The sequence below is a fragment of the Fonsecaea nubica genome (assembly GCF_001646965.1).
Source record: "Fonsecaea nubica strain CBS 269.64 chromosome Unknown Scaff41, whole genome shotgun sequence".
In the NCBI taxonomy this organism is placed as follows: domain Eukaryota; kingdom Fungi; phylum Ascomycota; class Eurotiomycetes; order Chaetothyriales; family Herpotrichiellaceae; genus Fonsecaea; species Fonsecaea nubica.
Genome location: NW_019173714.1, coordinates 119,334 through 137,721, shown reverse-complemented (window position 1 = coordinate 137,721; position 18,388 = coordinate 119,334). Strand labels below are relative to the sequence as shown.

The 18,388-nt window shown below is 53.7% G+C and overlaps 9 protein-coding genes across 9 annotated transcripts; 4 read left to right on the top strand and 5 right to left on the bottom strand.

Moving 5' to 3' along the window:
- Positions 1 to 393: 393 nt before the first annotated feature.
- AYO20_06492 (hypothetical protein) lies at positions 394 to 2,211 on the top strand (the record flags this gene model as incomplete). Its single annotated transcript, XM_022644782.1, has 1 exon — positions 394 to 2,211. One exon carries the CDS (start codon positions 394 to 396, stop codon positions 2,209 to 2,211), a length of 1,818 nt encoding a protein of 605 aa, XP_022499249.1.
- Positions 2,212 to 2,878: 667 nt separating this feature from the next.
- Positions 2,879 to 3,472, bottom strand: AYO20_06491 (hypothetical protein; the record flags this gene model as incomplete). The annotated part of the gene is made up of 1 exon (XM_022644781.1): positions 2,879 to 3,472. The coding sequence occupies one exon, from the start codon at positions 3,470 to 3,472 to the stop codon at positions 2,879 to 2,881; it is 594 nt and encodes a 197-aa protein (XP_022499248.1).
- A 781-nt stretch (positions 3,473 to 4,253) lies between these two features.
- Positions 4,254 to 5,639, top strand: AYO20_06490 (formamidopyrimidine-DNA glycosylase; the record flags this gene model as incomplete). The annotated part of the gene is made up of 1 exon (XM_022644780.1): positions 4,254 to 5,639. The coding sequence occupies one exon, from the start codon at positions 4,254 to 4,256 to the stop codon at positions 5,637 to 5,639; it is 1,386 nt and encodes a 461-aa protein (XP_022499247.1).
- Positions 5,640 to 5,999: 360 nt separating this feature from the next.
- On the bottom strand, positions 6,000 to 7,604 carry AYO20_06489 (hypothetical protein; the record flags this gene model as incomplete). The annotated part of the gene is made up of 1 exon (XM_022644779.1): positions 6,000 to 7,604. The coding sequence occupies one exon, from the start codon at positions 7,602 to 7,604 to the stop codon at positions 6,000 to 6,002; it is 1,605 nt and encodes a 534-aa protein (XP_022499246.1).
- Positions 7,605 to 8,645: 1,041 nt separating this feature from the next.
- On the top strand, positions 8,646 to 9,464 carry AYO20_06488 (hypothetical protein; the record flags this gene model as incomplete). The annotated part of the gene is made up of 1 exon (XM_022644778.1): positions 8,646 to 9,464. One exon carries the CDS (start codon positions 8,646 to 8,648, stop codon positions 9,462 to 9,464), a length of 819 nt encoding a protein of 272 aa, XP_022499245.1.
- A 1,661-nt stretch (positions 9,465 to 11,125) lies between these two features.
- AYO20_06487 (hypothetical protein) lies at positions 11,126 to 11,851 on the bottom strand (the record flags this gene model as incomplete). The annotated part of the gene is made up of 1 exon (XM_022644777.1): positions 11,126 to 11,851. One exon carries the CDS (start codon positions 11,849 to 11,851, stop codon positions 11,126 to 11,128), a length of 726 nt encoding a protein of 241 aa, XP_022499244.1.
- Positions 11,852 to 12,197: 346 nt separating this feature from the next.
- Positions 12,198 to 13,946, top strand: AYO20_06486 (hypothetical protein; the record flags this gene model as incomplete). Its single annotated transcript, XM_022644776.1, has 1 exon — positions 12,198 to 13,946. The coding sequence occupies one exon, from the start codon at positions 12,198 to 12,200 to the stop codon at positions 13,944 to 13,946; it is 1,749 nt and encodes a 582-aa protein (XP_022499243.1).
- Positions 13,947 to 14,890: 944 nt separating this feature from the next.
- Positions 14,891 to 16,497, bottom strand: AYO20_06485 (hypothetical protein; the record flags this gene model as incomplete). The annotated part of the gene is made up of 4 exons (XM_022644775.1): positions 14,891 to 15,277; positions 15,338 to 15,479; positions 15,529 to 16,008; positions 16,079 to 16,497. 4 exons carry the CDS (start codon positions 16,495 to 16,497, stop codon positions 14,891 to 14,893), a joined length of 1,428 nt encoding a protein of 475 aa, XP_022499242.1.
- Positions 16,498 to 17,149: 652 nt separating this feature from the next.
- AYO20_06484 (hypothetical protein) lies at positions 17,150 to 18,226 on the bottom strand (the record flags this gene model as incomplete). The annotated part of the gene is made up of 1 exon (XM_022644774.1): positions 17,150 to 18,226. One exon carries the CDS (start codon positions 18,224 to 18,226, stop codon positions 17,150 to 17,152), a length of 1,077 nt encoding a protein of 358 aa, XP_022499241.1.
- Positions 18,227 to 18,388: the final 162 nt, after the last annotated feature.

Genomic DNA, 18,388 nt, shown 5'->3' with positions numbered 1-18,388 from the left:
CATGGTGTGTTGTCCTACAATGGTCGCGTGCACGCCTCGTGAGTGAGAATGAAAGGCTGCGGACGTTGAACTTCCCGACCACGCCCGGTTGGCCCGGTTAGATCTGGAGATGAGTTTACCTAAGTTCTTAGTCATCCGCCCACCTACGTCAACTAAGTCTAGAACTTTGGATTTTCCATGCCGACCATCGGAGTTTCGCACCCCAAACAGCATCTCGCAATTAATAATTCAAAACACGATCAAGATAGTGATTTTGACACTGTTCCCCAAGAAAGACCGAGGACAACTCATGCGCTGTAGGATCACTCTTCTGAAGCGGACACAGAGAGTGTACCCGCCTACTTCCAAAGCCAACCTCGTCGCCCCTTTCGCGGTCGCCACCTTCTGGCAGCCATGAGCGCCATCCTCTCCGCAGACGATCTCAACGACTTCATTTCACCTGGCGTCGCCTGCATTAAACCGGTCGAGACACTCCCGAGACAGGAGGACGATGGCAATCCTTACGAAGTGACCACCGAGGATAAGGTCCAGACCAAGAACCCGGCGCCTGCCTCGATCTCCCTCACCGATTGTCTCGCTTGCTCTGGTTGTGTTACGTCTGCAGAGGCCGTTCTCGTTTCGTTACAATCTCATACTGAAGTCCTGAATACGCTCGATTCCTATCCCTCGCTAGATGTACAACATCTTATCGACAGGCAAAACGGGCTTGCAAATGGTCACACATCTCCGCCTTCGAATGCGAAAATCTTCGTTGCCAGCGTGAGCCCGCAGGTTCGGGCTAGTCTCGCTGCGACATATGGTATCTCCGAACGAAGAGCCGGATTCATGATTGAACAGTTTCTTAGCGGATCACAGGGCTTGCGGATAGGTGGCCAGCACAATAGCCGATTTACATATGTGGTGGACACTAACCAAGCCCGGAAAGCGTGCCTGGTATTAGGAGCTGAAGAGGTGGCAGACTCAATCACAGCAGGGTCGAAACCCAAGCCGATCCTGACTTCAGCTTGTCCGGGTTGGATTTGTTATGCGGAGAAGACACATCCTTATATCCTTCCGCATCTCTCAGCACTGAAATCTCCACAGGCGTTGTCTGGAACACTGCTCAAGTCGGTTCTGAGCAAGACGCTGGACATCCATCCTTCACAGATATGGCATTTGGCAATAATGCCCTGCTTTGACAAGAAACTCGAGGCCAGCAGAGAAGAGCTAACGGATCGGTGGTGGCGATATTCTGAGTCTTCAGACCCATCCGCTCCTCCTATACGAGACGTTGATTGTGTGATCACCTCCCGCGAGCTCCTATCCCTTGCCTCAGCTCGCGGTATTCAACTCTCCAGTCTTCCACGCCGACCGCTCTCATCCGCCGAACGCACTCCGTTCCCAGATCCACATATTTCTCGCTTCCTCTTCCCAAAACAACGGCCACGGGTCCAACAAGAGCAAAGTGTGGCAGCCGGCTCTTCAGGCGGTTACCTTTATCATATCCTCCTAACCGAACAATCGCGCCATCCAGGCTCCACTATTTCCGTCCAGCGTGGTCGTAACGCTGATGTGGTGGAATATTCGCTTGTTGCCTCCTCAGGCCAAGTTCTTATGAAGTCCGCAAGATATTACGGTTTCCGTAACATTCAGAATCTCGTGCGGAAACTGAAACCTGCGAGGCAGAGCAAATTACCTGGCGCTGCGAGACGTATGAATCCAGCGGGTGGAAGCGGAAGCATCAGTGACTACGCTTATGTAGAAGTCATGGCTTGTCCTGGGGGGTGTACGAACGGAGGCGGACAAATCAAGGTTGACGACGTGATGGAGACGTTGCCCCAGACACGGAGCGAAGATGTGGTCAATGTTGTCAGTGGCCCGCAGAGTCAGAAGGAGTGGTTGCGACTTGTGGATGAAGCCTATTACTCGGGTGATTCCTCCGAGGACATTGATACAGACGAGCAAGGCGAGGACGTGCCGATGACGAACGGTATTAGCTGTCTGAACGGGCACGAGAAGACCAAACACACAATCATCAACGGAATCGACACTACCGAGGTCTACGACTTCCTTTATCAGTGGTCTCGGCTTGTGAACGTGCCGGTCTCTAAGCTAGCATATACGACATTCCGGCAAGTCGAGAGCGATGTTGGCAAGAACAAACCCGCCAGCAAGATGAGCGACACGGAGCGCATTGCGAGCATTGCCGGACTGAGTGGCGGTGGATGGTAACTTTGGTTCAAATGATATGGCTACCAGCTAGATGTGCCTTACTTTCGAGAAGTTCACTAATGCGCGGTTTACGAGACGAAAGAAGACAAAGAGATAGAATTTGGTTTTGATACCCGGCTGTGTAGGCACTGGGATCTAGATATTTGTACATGATGCGACGCGGAATGATCTATGTGGCATATCCAGACTGTGATATTCCATTTTGAGTCGAGTTTCGTTTCCTCTTTGGTGTTGTATTCCCTTTTCCCCGGTGCTTTGCTGCCATCGGTTTCTCTTCGATGGATTGATGACCCTGATACTGACCTTCAGTCCCCATATATGCACCTAGCTTGCAGGAGAGTTGACGAAGCCTCGTCCTTGCACAGGCTTGACCTCCAGCCTAGGGTCACCGACTGTCTAATCTCAGCCCATTTGCGCTCTGTCCGTCAAATTCATACCATCTGCTAGTCCGATAGGGCGACCACACATGTTCCAAGCGAACAGTCTTCAAGTGGCTTGAAGACAAGTCCTCACTCTGACTGGGAATGGCGACCGGTCGGGTTTCCCCTCGGTTTCGCACCAGGTATATACGAGGTGGTATCGGCATGTGCAAAGCAAGAGCCAATTACCACATTCGTTTTCTTCCCAGATTGTTTCATAAACGGACCGGAGATGTTCGACGCTGATTTTATCGCTTTCCTTCCCTCCAGGAATTGACTGCTTCCTCCCAGGACCCTTCCTCGACGCCTTCACACCGTTCCTGCACTATGCCCCACGTCCTTGTCCTCACGATCTTCTCCACCGCATTCTCGTTCCGCAGTACATCCGCTAGCATCTCCGCCCTCGACTCTCGGGGGAAGAACCTTCCGGAGTAGGGATCCAGCCGCTCGTTCACGATCCGCTCGGCGTCTCGCCTATTCAGCGCCTCCCGCTCAATGAGATCCGGGTCATTTGGGTCCGGACTCGTCGCCACGCTCGTGCAGTAAGATATCACATCCGACCTCACATTCCACGAGGGGAACAGGACGGAGTGCAGAAAGGTGCGACTGGTTTCTCGAGGTATGGGTGCTCTCGTGAGCGAGGATGGCAGTGACGGGTTTCGGATCGATGTCGAAGTCGGGTCGAACGGCGACGTGGTCGCCGGGGTGATTAATGCGTTCAAGTTCGTGGAGATGCTGTCGTCGATGCTCGCGCGTGAGAGGCGGAGAAAGTCCCGCAGAACGCGGGTGTTGAAGCAGAACTGCGGCGTCAAGCTTATGGGTGGCGCCGTGGGTTTGGACATTATCAGCGGTCGTGAGTTGGGCTGGGCCTGAGCTCCAGTCCCCGCCGGAGGAGCTTGGTCAGGGACGGTAGACGGTGGGATGGATCGTCGGGAGGGAGGAAGACTAGGAGCAGCTCTCTGAAAACGAGGTTGCGAGGTGGATGGGGGAGACTGCGAGCTCGTCTCCGAAGCAGATGATGTCCAAAACCACGCCAGCTTGACTGGTTACCAGATGAGATGGGATGCAAATGAAACAGACATTTAACAGGGCGTATCCTTTGGCTAGTCACCGACGCAGGAGGAGACAGCCTTGATTAGTCGAAGAAGTATACAAGTATGTACTTATGAATCACTGTACAGTATCAGAGCAAGATGCGGAGCGGAGACGAACGAGGCTGCACTTTTCCACCTCCACGTCCGCCTCCACCATCGGCAGATTCATTATGTCATCGTCGCTCCTGCCATAGAAACGTGGAAAACCACTAAACGCGTCGGTTGGTTCGTATTCTAAATACGCGTTTCAGGCCTCCGGCTTGACACATTATTGTATCTGGTGTTTCAGCGGACGACGCAGCCTGAGCTTCACTTCTAGCCTGCTGTACGAGTATTGACCTCAAGACTGCGTCCAATCTCTCTCTGACCCTTCAGTCATACATCTGCGACTGGATCAAGCAAGTGGATTGGCCAGTTCAATAGCAACACCACAAAGACCCAAAGACATCCTCCCCGTCCCCACTGCGCCTTTAAAGAAGAGGTTTCTTCCGCTCAGAAAATCCTCTCTGAGGCCCAAGTCAAGCCCAACATGCCTGAGATCGCCGAAGTCGCGCGCACAGTACATTACATCCGGAAACTGCTGGTCGGGAAAACAATCGCCAAAGTCACCGCCACCGACGATGCCAACGTCTACGGTAAGGTGGGCACCTCGGCCGCCGAGTTCGAGACACACATGGCTGGGAAGAAGATTGTCGATGCCGGGCAGCAGGGCAAATACTTCTGGATGATCATGTCGAGTCCCCCGCATCCAGTAATGCATTTCGGGATGACGGGGTGGTTGAAATTCAAGTCCGAACACACGTACTACTACCAGCCGCAAGAGGGCAAGAAGGACGAAACATGGCCCCCAAAGTTTGTCAAGTTCATGCTCGAGACCAAGGCCGAGGGGGAAGCAGAGGCCATCGAGGCAGCTTTTGTGGATATGAGGAGACTCGCCCGCGTCAGGCTCGTCGACTGTCCTGCTGCCGAGATACGAAATAATTCGCCGTTGGTCGAGAACGGGCCGGATCCAGTCATCGACAAAGACATCGTCACCGTTGAGTGGCTCAAGAAAAAGTGCAGGTCCAAAAAGTGCCCCATCAAGGCCATGCTGCTGGATCAGGCCAACATCAGTGGCATTGGCAACTGGGTCGGCGATGAGATCATGTACAATGCAAAGATCCACCCTGAGCAATATGCGAATACTTTGAGTGATGAACAGATTGCACAGCTCCACAAATCGATCCATTACATCTGCAGCACCTCGGTGGAGCTTCTCGCTGACTCTGAGAAGTTCCCCGAGGACTGGCTGTTCAAGCATCGATGGGGTAAAGGCAAAAAGGGCGCCTCACATACTTTGCCCAATGGCGAAAAAATCGCATTTCTGACAGTGGGCGGACGGACCAGTGCCGTGGTGCCGTCGATACAGAAGAAGACGGGACCTGTCGCGAAAGAGATGAGTGAGGCTGAGGGTCTCGACGATGAGGATGGAGATCCGCCGAAGAAGTCTAAGGGTACAAAGCGCAAAGTGGCCAAAGAACACGATGATGACGAAGTCGAACCCAAGAAATCCAAGGGGAAGAAACGCAAGTCTCCTGTGAAGAAGGAGGAAGACGACGACGAGGACGATGATGATGATGATGACGAGGAAGAGGAAGTGATGCCGAAGAAAACGACTGCCAGGGGAAAGAAGGCTCAAGCAAAGCTAGAACCTGACCGGGAAGAGACAAAGCCTGTGGTTAACGGGACTCTCAAATCGACAACGAAGGCAAAACGGGCCAGCAACGGCTCAGCAAACAAGGCAGAGGTCAAGTCAGTCAAATCAAAACAAGAGAAGGCCTCGGTTTCCCGCGTAAAGGAAGCGAAGCCCTCCGTCTCAGGGGCTGCGTCTGATGACACAGGAAGGAGACGGTCAGGTCGATTAAGCCGGTCTTGATATCCCTGACAGGACAGCAAGCGAAGGGAAAAGTACGAGTACTCTTTTTCAAGTTCTATTCCTGTGCTACCACCATGTATACTGCCTATCCTGGCGCGTATTATCTCGCGCGGAGCGACTTTCGTATAGATCAAAGTCTCATGATCCCCCCAAAACGACAGAAACCTCCCTCCCATTTCCAAACTAAACAGACCAGTCTTTCCTCCTATACTCGTCGCCCAACGCCGTCCCAATCTGATGCCAGTGCGAGTATTTGCCCGTCTGCATCATTGCAAACACCTAGTAGTAGAAATAAATTCCAGCCGAGAACCACCGATAAAGAACCACGATAGTACCATACACCACAACCACAGCACCACCCTACGAGCTTTGAGCAGGGCCCTCGCTCGACTGAGGCGCGGCGGACCCCGTATCCGAAGAAGCCGAAGACTTCTTCCTGCTGGAAGTGACCTTCTCGACGATCCTGACGACAAAGTTGTCCTTGGTTGTCGACTCTCGCCGGAGCCCGGTCTCCTCGTCGCCAGCGGCACCAGTCATGCCGACTTGGTTGATGGCGTCGGGGCCGATCTCGGCCTGGTCCAGAGCCCTCTTGAACGAAGGGATCAAGTTCGTGGCAACCGGGTAGCTGAATACGAGCAAGAAGCACGACGCCGTCAACCACCAGGCGCGCGAGATGCGCACAGACTCGACGAGCTGGCCCATCAGCGCGGGCTGCAATGCGCCGCCGGAGATGCTGACAATCATCAGCGTCTCGCAGGTGGGCGTCCACTCCTCGAAGCTGGCGGTCGCGCTCTCAAAGATCATGGGGAACGACGGTGCCTCGAAGAACATGACCATAATGGCAACCGCGATGGCGGCGTTGGCGGTGATTCCTGTCCCAGCGGCGGTTGTTGCGACTGCACCGGCCATGAAGCACATCAGCACATATCGGGGCTTGAAGACCTTGGGGGCAGTGACGAGCCCTGCGGCGGCGAAGCGACCGATAACGAAGGCGGTCTGCGCAAGCGACATGTAGTAAGCCGCCCATCTGTCGCTGGCGCAGGCGTTGACCTTCATGTGCTCGATGAAAAACTGTGCAAAGGTCACCTGGCAGCCAAGGTTGACAAAGTTTGCTGCCACACCCCACCAGATCCGAGCAAACCGTCTGGAGACGAGAGGGTGTTTCCACTTCTTCCAGCCACAGTCGACAGGCGCCGAGGCGGGAACCTCGACCTCGGGGAACCAGTTAGTGCGGAAGAAGAGGATCGCCACGAAGATCGTCAGGGCGAAGACACAGGCACCTAGGGCACGGTAGAAGGTGATGACGCTGCCTAGGTTGGCGCAGGAGGCACTCTGCATTGTGGGCATCTGGCATCTACCAGGGCGAAGAGGGTCTGGAGCCGGACGTGCTGTAGAGGTGTCGGGGTTGAAGACGAATGCGTTGGCCAGGAATGGAGCGACAACGGTGCCGATCCCAGCCCAAGCTTGTGCCATCAAGATTCGCAAGGCGGCTTGCCTGCGAGGTCCACAGTTGACGGCGTATGGGTTCGCCGAGCGTTCCAGAGTTGAAACTCCCAGACCGATGACGAAATGTGCTGCTACCATGCCTGCAAGACTGCAGTGGCTCGCGCCAATAGACATGAACTCGTTGCCCAGGGCGAGAACGCATAGTCCCAGCGTCATGGCGATTCGATAGCCACCTTTCTTGACTAGGGGGCCACCGATTAGAAGAGCGCCGGGGATGTAGGCGCTATAGTACCCAGCGGCCAAGATGGCGGCCTTCTGGCGGCCGATGCCCATGGCTACTTTGACGTGGTAGTTCATGATGTCGAGCAGGCCATAGGCGAGGCCCCACATGAAGAAGATGAAGATGGAGGTGAGAGTGATGGGTAGGATGGTGTCTCGTCCCCGGATCTCCTTGGTTGGTTTGTTGTATTGGACATCGAGGCGCTTAATGCGCTCGAGGATAGGACCGAAGTTAACCATTTTGGAGTAGAGATGTTGACGAGAAGTTGAGAAAGATCAAGGGTTCCCAGAGGACAGAATGAGAAAGTTGGAGATTAGAGGAGACTGTTCGAGGTACAGATTCCTGAGGAGGAGTACACAGAGGATGTTTGCAACATATAAAGAGGTGGCAGATGGTTGGAAGAAATTCCGCTCTCAATGTGGGATGAGATGACAAGATGGATAGAGGTTGCGCAGGAAAGGCGAGAAAGGGCTTATTCTTATACCTGGGAGTGCACAGTGTGCGCTGAGGACCTCCCTCAGGACCTACCTCTTCCAAAATTTTCGTCCCTGGCTGCACAAAGACAGACTCGTACCATGTATTGTGAGCCATCGGGTTAACCATTCAGAATGCAAAGGTCGTCCCAGCATCATGGGAAGCCAGCTCTTAGTTTTCCTGGTTTTGTCTTGTCAGGCTTAAGTGATGGACAGACTGCCAAATAGTCCTCCCGCATCCAGATGGATAGCTCGGCAGGATCTCAGCCAGGCGGAGATACAGTTGTTCATGCTTCGTCTGATCCGTGAGGAGCAAGTCGAACCCATATTGGCTTCTCCAGGCGGATGTGAGGGCGACTCCCTGTGGAGGATAGCCGGGGTAGCACCGGTGGTTCAAACAAATATAGAGTACCTTCTCAAACTCTCTTACCTGGTCTGTCCAGTCTCAAGCTTTAGAAGGTGGTAAACATTTGGAAATGTGGTGGTAGTGCTGGTAGTGGAGGAGAGAAGGTTTCGTTGATCGTTGGTCGTTGGGGCGGAAAAACATTTCGGAGCATTTGCAAAGGCTTGGCACGGCCTTGGCAGGAAATCGATGGTCGGGATTTGCTGACCCGATCATCTCCATCGTTTTAACATTTGCATTCCGGAGCCTCTTCATTCGTGCATCCATATGTCCTGCTTTGGCCGCTCGACCCTCCTATGAATAGCCTTCGACTCGGCCAGCAAGCCTCAACAATTTTGACAACATTACTCAGAGCTAACTTTTCGAGATTCCTAAAGCCACAGACAGTGAGGCACTTGAACATTATGCCACCCACGAAGGAGTCCAGTCCTGGCATCAAGGTGTTGATGCTTCATGGTTATACTCAGAATGGAAATCTGTTCCACGCAAAAACAAGAGCAATGGAAAAGCATTTACAGAAGGCATTCCCGGGGATTTCGTTAAGCTACCCAACAGGTCCTCTGCAGCTCAGGCCAAGCGACGTCCCGGGGTTTGACCTGAGTTCGACTGAAGATCCGGACAGTATCGAAGCTTATGGCTGGTGGCGGCGGTCAGATACGTCCGATCCACCTGAATATGTCGGTCTCGAGGAAGGCCTGGAGACAGTCGCCAAAGTTCTGGAGTCAGAGGGACCTTTCGATGGCGTCATTGGATTCTCGCAAGGAGCATGTCTAGCCGCCATGGTTGCTTCGTTACTGGAAGGAGGGTCGAGAAAACAGGCGTTCGAAAAGGCACGAGCAAGATCCCCGCTGGCCATTCCATATCCATCATCCTTTGAGAAACTCAGTCACCCGCCACTCAAATTTTGTGCAGCATACTGTGGCTTTAGGGCTCCCGGGGAGAGATACCGCGGATTTTACGAGGATCCCCATATTCAGACCCCAGTGTGTCATGTCATCGGGAGTCTTGACAGTGTGGTCGAAGAGTCAAGAACACAGGCACTGGTCGAAGCAACTGGAGGCGCAGAGAAGACACAAGTCGTGACACACCCCGGAGGGCACTTTGTACCGAGCGGAAAGCAATATCTAGACATGATTGCAGGGTTTATCAAACATAACATGTCGTCGCAGGGAAAGGCGGGAGGGACAGAGGAGGGGGTAGAGGACATGGATGTGCCGTTCTGAGGCCGTTCGGTGCAATTTGGAGCCGTTAACGCCACATGTGACACCATATACAAGCGATAGATTCGTCTAGAAGTAGATACAATGTGCTATAGAGCTGCCTAGGCTGTTTCAATGACTCTGGCCGTGAGTCAAAGACCAAAGTAGAGACAGACACGTGATTGGCTGGGAATGGTAGAGACGATGCCGGTGTGGAGTTTTTGGCTTAGCGGCCTTGGCAGTTGGCCGCACAACCACGACTCCTCAAAGTCGATTTCTACCACCACACTCGTCCATCGCAGTACATCAATTGATCCATCGCCTCTTCGTCGCAACCCTCGACCTTCGGAAGACAGCTTAGGATCGAACAGACTCTTCATTTCACCTCCACAAACCAAACAAAATGGTATGTACACCTGCGCAAAATGATGCAACAAATCGAGGAGACTCAAAATTTGTCCTCCCGCATTATCAAGCACACGAGCACTACAAACCCAACCACCACCAACGCAACCATCTTTATCTTGACCAGGCGTTGACATCTTCGACTGCAGGTTCTCGCGGTCGATCTCCTAAACCCAACGCCTCAGGCTGAGGCCCGCAAGCACAAGCTCAAGGTACGGTTTAGATTCCCGCAGTCCCTGGGGCAAAAGTCATCGAAAAATCTAACAACCACACTAGACTCTCGTCCCAGCACCCCGATCATTCTTCATGGACGTCAAGTGCCCTGGCTGCTTCACGATTACCACCGTCTTCTCCCACGCCCAGACCGTCGTCATCTGCGCGGGCTGCTCAACTGTGCTTTGCCAGCCCACCGGTGGCAAAGCCCGCCTCACAGAGGGCTGCTCTTTCCGAAGAAAGTAAATGCACAACGAACCAAAACGGGATGAAAACGGGACGGCATTGAGAATTTTTGCTCGATAGAAGATGGATTCCGCAGGAGCTATGCCATCACGACAGGGAGTTTCCGGATATCTTGCAAAAAAGAAGACTTTATGAGAGCATGGCGGACAAATCATTTCCTTCTTTTGCGCAACGAAACCGGCGTCGAATTCTTTTCCAAGTTACGAATGGGGAATACCCTTCGCGAAAAAAAGTCTTTCTTGCATGGGATGACCGGGCATGAGGCATCCGGATTCTGCGTGAACATACACTTTACTGCTGTATCGTGACGAGGGCAGGGTTCCGATGTTGAGGAAAGCCTATGACCTTGCATCAGGCTAACCCCAAAGTCATGGTGGTTGGAACGTGGATAGTATGTACTCGTAGTACAGAAGGCGAAACAATAAAATCTTCGAAAAGCATCTTGATTCCTCGTCGCTATTTGCGTTTTGTTTTGCCTCTGAGCCCTGTCTCGATTCCTCTGCACCTGGTTCACAGTCGCTCACATGTACCTCGGATGTGTGCATATTCTTGAATCTGCTGTAAATTCCCGCTCATTGTATGTCCTGGCCGTACGTCACGTCGGTGTGACGAACCATAGGTGCCTGTCCTCGACTTGTTGGTCGATGTGCCATAGAAGGCGGCGCAGGTTGCCACTTGCTGGCATGACTGGCTCATTCCTCTGCAGCCGCTGTGAGCAGATCGATCTCTGCTAGGGTGCATCCTCACCCTTTCGCATCGCCTAGAGAGCAGCCCCTTCCTTGGGCAGAAATCTCCTTTCATTCCCAGGCGACGTTGCAAGATCAACCACGCTCCAGCTCCGCTATGATCCTGTTCGCCAGCTTCTTTTGTTCCCTCTCCTTCAACTCATTCTCATCCATCTCGCTGAGGCATCGCCCCACCGCACAAATCCCCTTCACGCCGGCTTCAGGACAATCGACCCATACCTTCCCGTTTTTGCCAACAGCAATCTCAAACCCGCCGGGTAGTTTCGACCCCAGTTCCTCCAGTGCCACGACACCTTGTTTCTTGAGAAGTCTGTCAGCGAGACCAGGACTGACATCGAAAACCATTCCACCGGTAAGCGGACCCAGACCGTCAGGTTCCGCCTTGCCTGTGGATGGATTCACGCAACTTAATTCGATCTCCATGTTCTTCTGTGCAGAGACAACTATGGCGTAGACGAGGTCAGTCGTCTTGAGCTGAGGCCTCGTCTTCTTGGTAGCGCCCTCAAAGGCCAACTGTGGCAAGAAGGCCTGAGGGGAGTAAGGGTTGATGTAGACGTGGAAAAAGTCTGCGGTTGAGATTCGTACTTGGGCAATCACGAGGTCTCCTGCTCTTGGGATATAGCGAGCATCTGGCGTGGATATCTGTGCCGTCTTCTTACGGTAGTCGATGTCCAAGTATCCCCCAATGGTGGCGAGGAAGTTATTCTGTTCGTCTTGTTGGAGTCCACGCCCTATTTTGCGCTTCTGAGATGTTGGGATCTGATCAGAGGGGATCAAGTCCCCAGGCAGGAATACTGGCATGATAGACTCGACAAACATGACTCGTCCACACTGTCTAAAGTTTTGACGTCAAAGAAACCCCCCTCGAGTTCTTCACGGATGAGTTAGCAGAGACAAGGCTGCGGAAAAAAAGTGGCTCAGATATGACGAGGCCGAGGGACGCACTCGCTTAACCTTCCCCGAGCCATGAATATCCGCCGCGAGGCTCAAAAAAAAGTTTCCCATGGCATTTTTGTCGGTTCAAGGTGCGCAACCATATTGTTGGTTTCCAGGGCTACGAGTCTTTTTCAATAAGTCCGTGTGCATAGAACCTCCTCCACAAATTCCCAAGCCTCTCTCTTGAAGTTCCGGTCCACTGAGTCACGCCATGAGTGACGACACGAACGGGGTTCCGGCCCAAGGGCCGCCCGAGCATTATGCCATTGGTATCTCGTTTGGGAATTCGTACAGCTCAATTGCACATATCTCAGGCGAGGGCAAAGTTGAGGTCATAGCAAACGAAGAAGGAGATCGACAAATCCCGTCCATCCTGTCTTACATCGAGGGAGAAGAGTTCCATGGCACGCAGGCAAAGGCGCAGTTGGTGCGGAACAGCAAGAACACGGTCGCATTCTTCAGGGACTTTATCGGCAAGGACTACAAGTCCATCGACCCCACGCCCTGCCATGCCTCCGCCCATCCCATCGAAGAAAAGGGCGAGATCTCTTTTGCCATTCGGGACACCGCAGACAGCGAAACCGAGAACAAGGTGTCGGTTCTGGAGATTGCTGCGCGGCATTTGCGGCGTTTGAAGAACTCTGCGTCCGACTTTACTGGCAGGGTTATAACGTCGGCCGTGGTCGCTGTGCCCACTGACACAAGCGACGACCAAAAAGCCGCCTTGACCAAAGCCGCCGCAAACATCCAGGTGGAAATCCTCCAGTTCATGCCAGAACCGATCGCAGCCCTCCTTGCCTACGAATCGCGGTCTCCAGATGCCCACGCCGATAAGATCGTGCTTGTGGCAGACTTTGGAGGGAACCGATCCGATGTCGCCGTTGTGGCATCAAGAGGAGGCATGTACAGCATCCTGGCCACTGCACACGATTACGAACTGGGCGGCACTCAACTCGACCAGGTTTTGATTGACCATTTCGCCAAGGAGTTCGAGAAAAAGCACAAGTCCGACCCACGCAAGAACGAGCGGAGCCTGGCCAAGTTGAAGCTGGAAGCTGAGGCGGTCAAGAAGGCTCTCAGCCAGAGCAACAGCGCCACTTTCAGCGTCGAGAGCCTTGCAGAGGGCGTGGACTTTAGGTCTACGGTCAACAGAAGTCGGTACGAGATTCTGGCTTTGAAGACATTTGGACGGTTTACCCGACTTGTCGAGGAAGTGATCAAGAAGGCTGGTCTGGATGTGTTGGATATTGACGAGGTCATCCTGTCTGGCGGCACATCACACACCCCCAAGATTGCGAAGAACATCGAAGCGCTGTTCCCGGAGTCAACCGCGGTTCTGGCCCCAGCTACGACACCCACTGCACTCAACCCTTCAGAGTTGTCAGCAAGAGGAGCCGCATTGCAAGCTTCTCTGATCCAGGAGTTTGAGAAAGAGGATATTGACCAATCAACGCACGAGATGGTCACCGTGACGCCTCACCTGTCAACAGCCATCGGCTATCAAGTAACAGGCCAGCCTGAAGATGTGCTCAATGTGATCATCCCACCCGACACGGCCGTCCCCGCTCGAAGGACCAAGGTCATCGAAGGTCTTGAGGGCGATGTGCTCTTCCGAATCAGCGAGGGTGAACGCGAGATCACAGTCACCCAGCCAGAGCGCCCAGCGAAGCCTGAAACCAACGGCACGAAAGCGGATGACGGAGACGATGATGATGATGATGACGACGACGAAGATGTGGATGACGAGCCAGAAGAGATCCGCGAGAAGGTGTGGCGGCCCAAGAACCCCTTGGCAGAGTTTGTCTTCCGGGGCCTGAAGAAAGGATCCAAAGTAGAAGTCATGGTCAACGTGGACGCAGAACTGGCCTTATCGATTGCCGCTCGAGAAATAGGTGGCAAGGGAGGGATTCGAGGCGAGATCAAGGCGTCCGAGACTACTCAGCAGAACGGGAGCGCGTAAAGAAAGACTTTTGGGAGGTTGGGGGGAGGACGCCAGGGAGGGACTTACCTCTCCAGTCTTCTCTTGTTCCTTCTTGTTTCTCACGGCACTGTACGTATTGAATATGGCATGGCACCGGCGTGGATTGGGGTTTATACGTCCTCCTTTTGTGTATGTGTGTGGGAGGGTGTGTGTGCGTGTGTTGGCTCGCTCGCTTGCTTGCTTGCTAGTTGGTTAGTTGACGATGGCTTTTTAGCTGCTTGGTTGGCTGGCTGTCGCTGATGCTGATACTGCCTCTGCTTCATGCTTCATGCTTCTGCTTCTGCCGATCATGATGATGGTGGTGGTGGTGGTTGTGGTGGTGTTGGATATCGTCATTCTTGCTACGCAAACGCAGACGCAGACGCAAACGCAAGCAGGTATCGCGTTGTACATAGCAGCGACCCTGATGGCGGCGACGGCGGCGCCAGCAGCAGCAGCAGCAGCAGCAGCAGCAGTAGTAGTAGTACCAGCAGCCCGCGTCTCATCCTCATCCACATCCTCATCCCACCCGCACCATCCAAAAGAAAAGGACAAAAAAAGGACTGCAGGTGCTAAGTGGACTGACTGATTGATTGACGAGATAGAACACAAACAAAGCGCGTCTTACTTTATTACTTTGGGACTATTATTTTTCCATTGAAGAAAACACCCGAGGCGGACGGTGAATCATAAAGACTTCTAGAAGACTGGAAACACCGAACCACATCGTTTAAAAAAAAGAAACTGAGAAGCTGAGAAATTGAGAATACTTTGAATACTTTGACTACCCAGAACGTGTCTTGCTTGTTTGCCTGCCTGTTGTGGACTGAGTACAATGAGATAAGTATCATATCATGAAAGTGCACTTGCTTTTCCCCCCAAGACTGGGTAATTCCTCTTCAAGAGACCGATGGCCATGTCGGCATTACACGAATAAAGCGCTCCTATTGCTCCTCGTCCCTCCTCTCCTCCGATATTCTCTCTTCTCGGCTCTTCCGCTCCGCAAACAGGGCCAGCAGTCCCAAGTCGTAAGTCGCCTTCAAAGACCCGGCCGCGACAAAGGCGACCCAGAAGTGGTTCTTGGTGCCGAGGACGCCGGTGATGACGGGGCCCATGCTCTGCGCGCACGTCTTAACGACGTTGATAGTGCCCATGACGGCGGTGCGTTCGTGGGGGAGGACAATCGCCGCGAGGAAGGCAGATCGCGGTGCCACGTCCATGACTTGTGTGCATGCACGACCGATGAGAAAAACGAGAGCTCCTGGGAGGGTGGATGGGATAGGGATCAGGGCGAGGCAGATGGCCGAGGGGAGGTGAGTGAAGACCATGGTCTAATGTACACATCGTGTCAGCGCTGTCCAATTTCTAACAAGCTGATCCCGGTGTCTTACCTTGACGTTCCCAATCCGTTTCGAGATGGAGGATGCCACGAGCATGGATAGCGCCGAGATGATGCCTGTAATGGAAAATATCGATCCCAGCTTGCCCTCTGGCAGATTGAACTTTCGCTTGAAGAAATACGTCACCCATGATCTGTAGTTGTTAGCCAACGTCCAAGAAAATCTCCATTTCAGGCACTTACAATGGCGCCAGTCCAGAAGCAAAGTTGTCAAAGGCAAACAGAATACACAACTGGACCAACACAACCTTACTCTCCTTGCTGATATCAGGGAGGAGTCTCCATCGTCGCTTCTTCTGAATGTCGTCGTCCTTGTTCTGCGTGCCGCGGTCATTACCCAGCAGAGGCGCCGTCTCGGTGGTATTGGTGGACTTTGGCTGAGCATCCACCTCGCATTCTTTGCTCAGCAAGAGGGCCAAGCACAGCTTGATAATCCCGACAAACGCGTAGATGAAGAAGATGATACGATACGCCTGGACAGAGCCGTAGTGCTTTCTCTCCTGCAACAGCGTAATGAGCCAGCCGCATCCAATGAACCCCAATGCTGTCCCGGCAGTTCCTATCAGCGAGTACCACGCGTAGATGTCGCTGCGATCGGTACTGGCAGTCAGATGGGCGATGGTGGACTCCTCGATAGCGCGGAAAGGTCCGATTTCATTACCTCTAGAACGACCAAACACCATCAGCAACGAGATCTGAGGGAGTGAGTAAAGGACGGCATTAAAGAACCTACGCAGGACTGATGACGCCTAGAATGGCCCCGGCCAACAGAACCCAATAGTTTCCACTCAGAGCAAATACAACACCGCTGGCCGACATCAATGCGGCTCCCAGGACAAGAATCCACCGTCGGCCCAATTGGTCGGCGACCAGGGTGAGTAGGAACGAGATAAAGACATCCCCGATCAGAGTGAGGGTCATAAACAAGCCGATGCGGGCATCTTCGTTACCTAGGTCGGAGAGGTAGGAGGCGAGGATCAACGTTGACCCGCCGTAGGCGAAGAGGCGGACGAAGCGCTGGAAGATGAGGATTTTGGTGTCGAGGGGAGAGTGGTAGAGGGTTACGAGGCCGATTTCTTTCAGAAAGGCATCGACAGGCTTGAGGAGCTTGGAGGATGTGCCTTGATGGGGCTGTTCTTGAGAGTCCGCCATGGTCCTCTAGACTCTGGGTATCTCGTCCGGAGTGCTGGATATGTACTCAATGTATGAGAGCGAGGGGAGGAGCTCAAACGACGTTCGAAAAGGTCTCAACTGTTGCACTCTTCACTTGTTCATGTCCCCTACTCTTGTATTTGTCTAGGTACTTGTACTCGCGGTACTGCTCGGCATCGCTTCGCCTTTATTCTATTCTCGCTTGTAGCGGCGGTAGCGGCAAAGACCGACGAATTCGACGAAGCATCTCGAAGCGGCTGCTCGCGGGATTTTTCCCAGTCAGGCAAAATGACAGCGAGACCGTAGTAGAAGGTGACGTGCTTGTCCCTGTAGCGGCATGTTTTGTAGAAATGTAGCTCCCAGGAGGGAAATAACTCTCAAAGAGGAGCTCGATATGTAAGCTAACCCTCTGAAATGTGCTCTTTGGAGGACTAGGTATGGCCCTCAATACGGTGCAAACTGTTGAGGTGATCAAAAGACGAAATGACAAGAAAGAGAGAATGACGTATGACGTCGGCCAATCTGGGTCCCCACACAGTTGGAAGTGGAAAAACAATATTCCACTTCGTCCTTTTCTTCCACTTCGGGAGAGTCAGCCTTGTCACATGTAACCACAGCCTTGCCGTCCACCTTTCTCGCTTGGTGCCTGTTTCTACCACGCTTCAATCTCAATCACCACCTTACCAAAGAACTTTTGCGCCCGCAGATACTCGTACGCCTTCTTGGCCTGCTCAAACCCCCAGACCTGCTCGTCCACCACCGGTCTCACGCCCTTGTCCTCCATGAAAGCGAGCATCTCTCGAAACTGCCTCTTGCTGCCCACGAGCACGCCTCTGACCAGACAGGCGCTGGCGAAACAGTCCCAGAACCCCGTCTTTCTCTCCGAAGTCCCTGAGCCGCCGAGGAACCCGATGATGGAGATGATGCCTTCGGGCGCCACGGCTTTCAGGCTCTGCTCCATGGACGTCTCGCCACCGACCTCGATGATGTGTTGAGCTCCCGTGCCGCCCTGTTTCTCGATGTACTCGCGCGCAGCGACGCCCCAAGTCGGGTCGTCGCGGTAGTTGAGCACGAGGTCTGCCCCGAGATCCCGTAGTCTCTGCTCCTTTCCCCGGTCGCCAGTCGTGGCGACGACATGCGCACCGAGTGCCTTCGCGAACAGCAGGGCAAAGACACTGACACCCCCAGACCCCTGGGTCAGGACCCAATCGCCCTGCTTCAACGCGCGGCCCTCGACGCCGAACAGGGCATTCCACGCCGTCAATGCGGCGCAAGGCAGGGTGCTCGCTTCCCGCGCACTGAGAAATCCAGGTATCTTGATCAACCCGCGCTCGGCAAAGACGGCGTGTCTCCGGAGCACCCCGTCGTTTAATCCTCCCAGACTCGTCGCCCGACATTCCTTGGTTGGGTACCCGTCCTCAAAGTCCTGGAAGAAGGTGGGACATACCTTGTCCCCGACGGCGAAGGACTTGACCCCGCTGCCCACCGCGACCACCACCCCGGCCGCGTCTGAGCACGGCACGACATCCTCTCGAGTGTAGGCGGGGTATATCCTGAGCGGCATAGCAATGTCCCGATAGTTTAGGGAGACTGCGCGCATGGCCACGAGGCAGTCATGTGGGCCCAGCGAGGGGATGGGCATCGAAGTGTCCAGTTTGAGGCCATCGAAGTTGCCGGCAGTGAGGTCTATTCGATAGCCAGCCGTGGTTGTTGGAGTGGAAGAGGCCATGCCTTTTCACTATCGCCTGCACTCTCACTCACACTCTCGAGCTCCACCTCAAATGGTATTTCCCAGGGCCCAAGGCCACGTCCTCTTCAGAAATTAATGTCCCGGAGTTTGGTGCGGGATATAGAAGTAAATTTCACCCTCGACGCTGACAGAATATGTCTC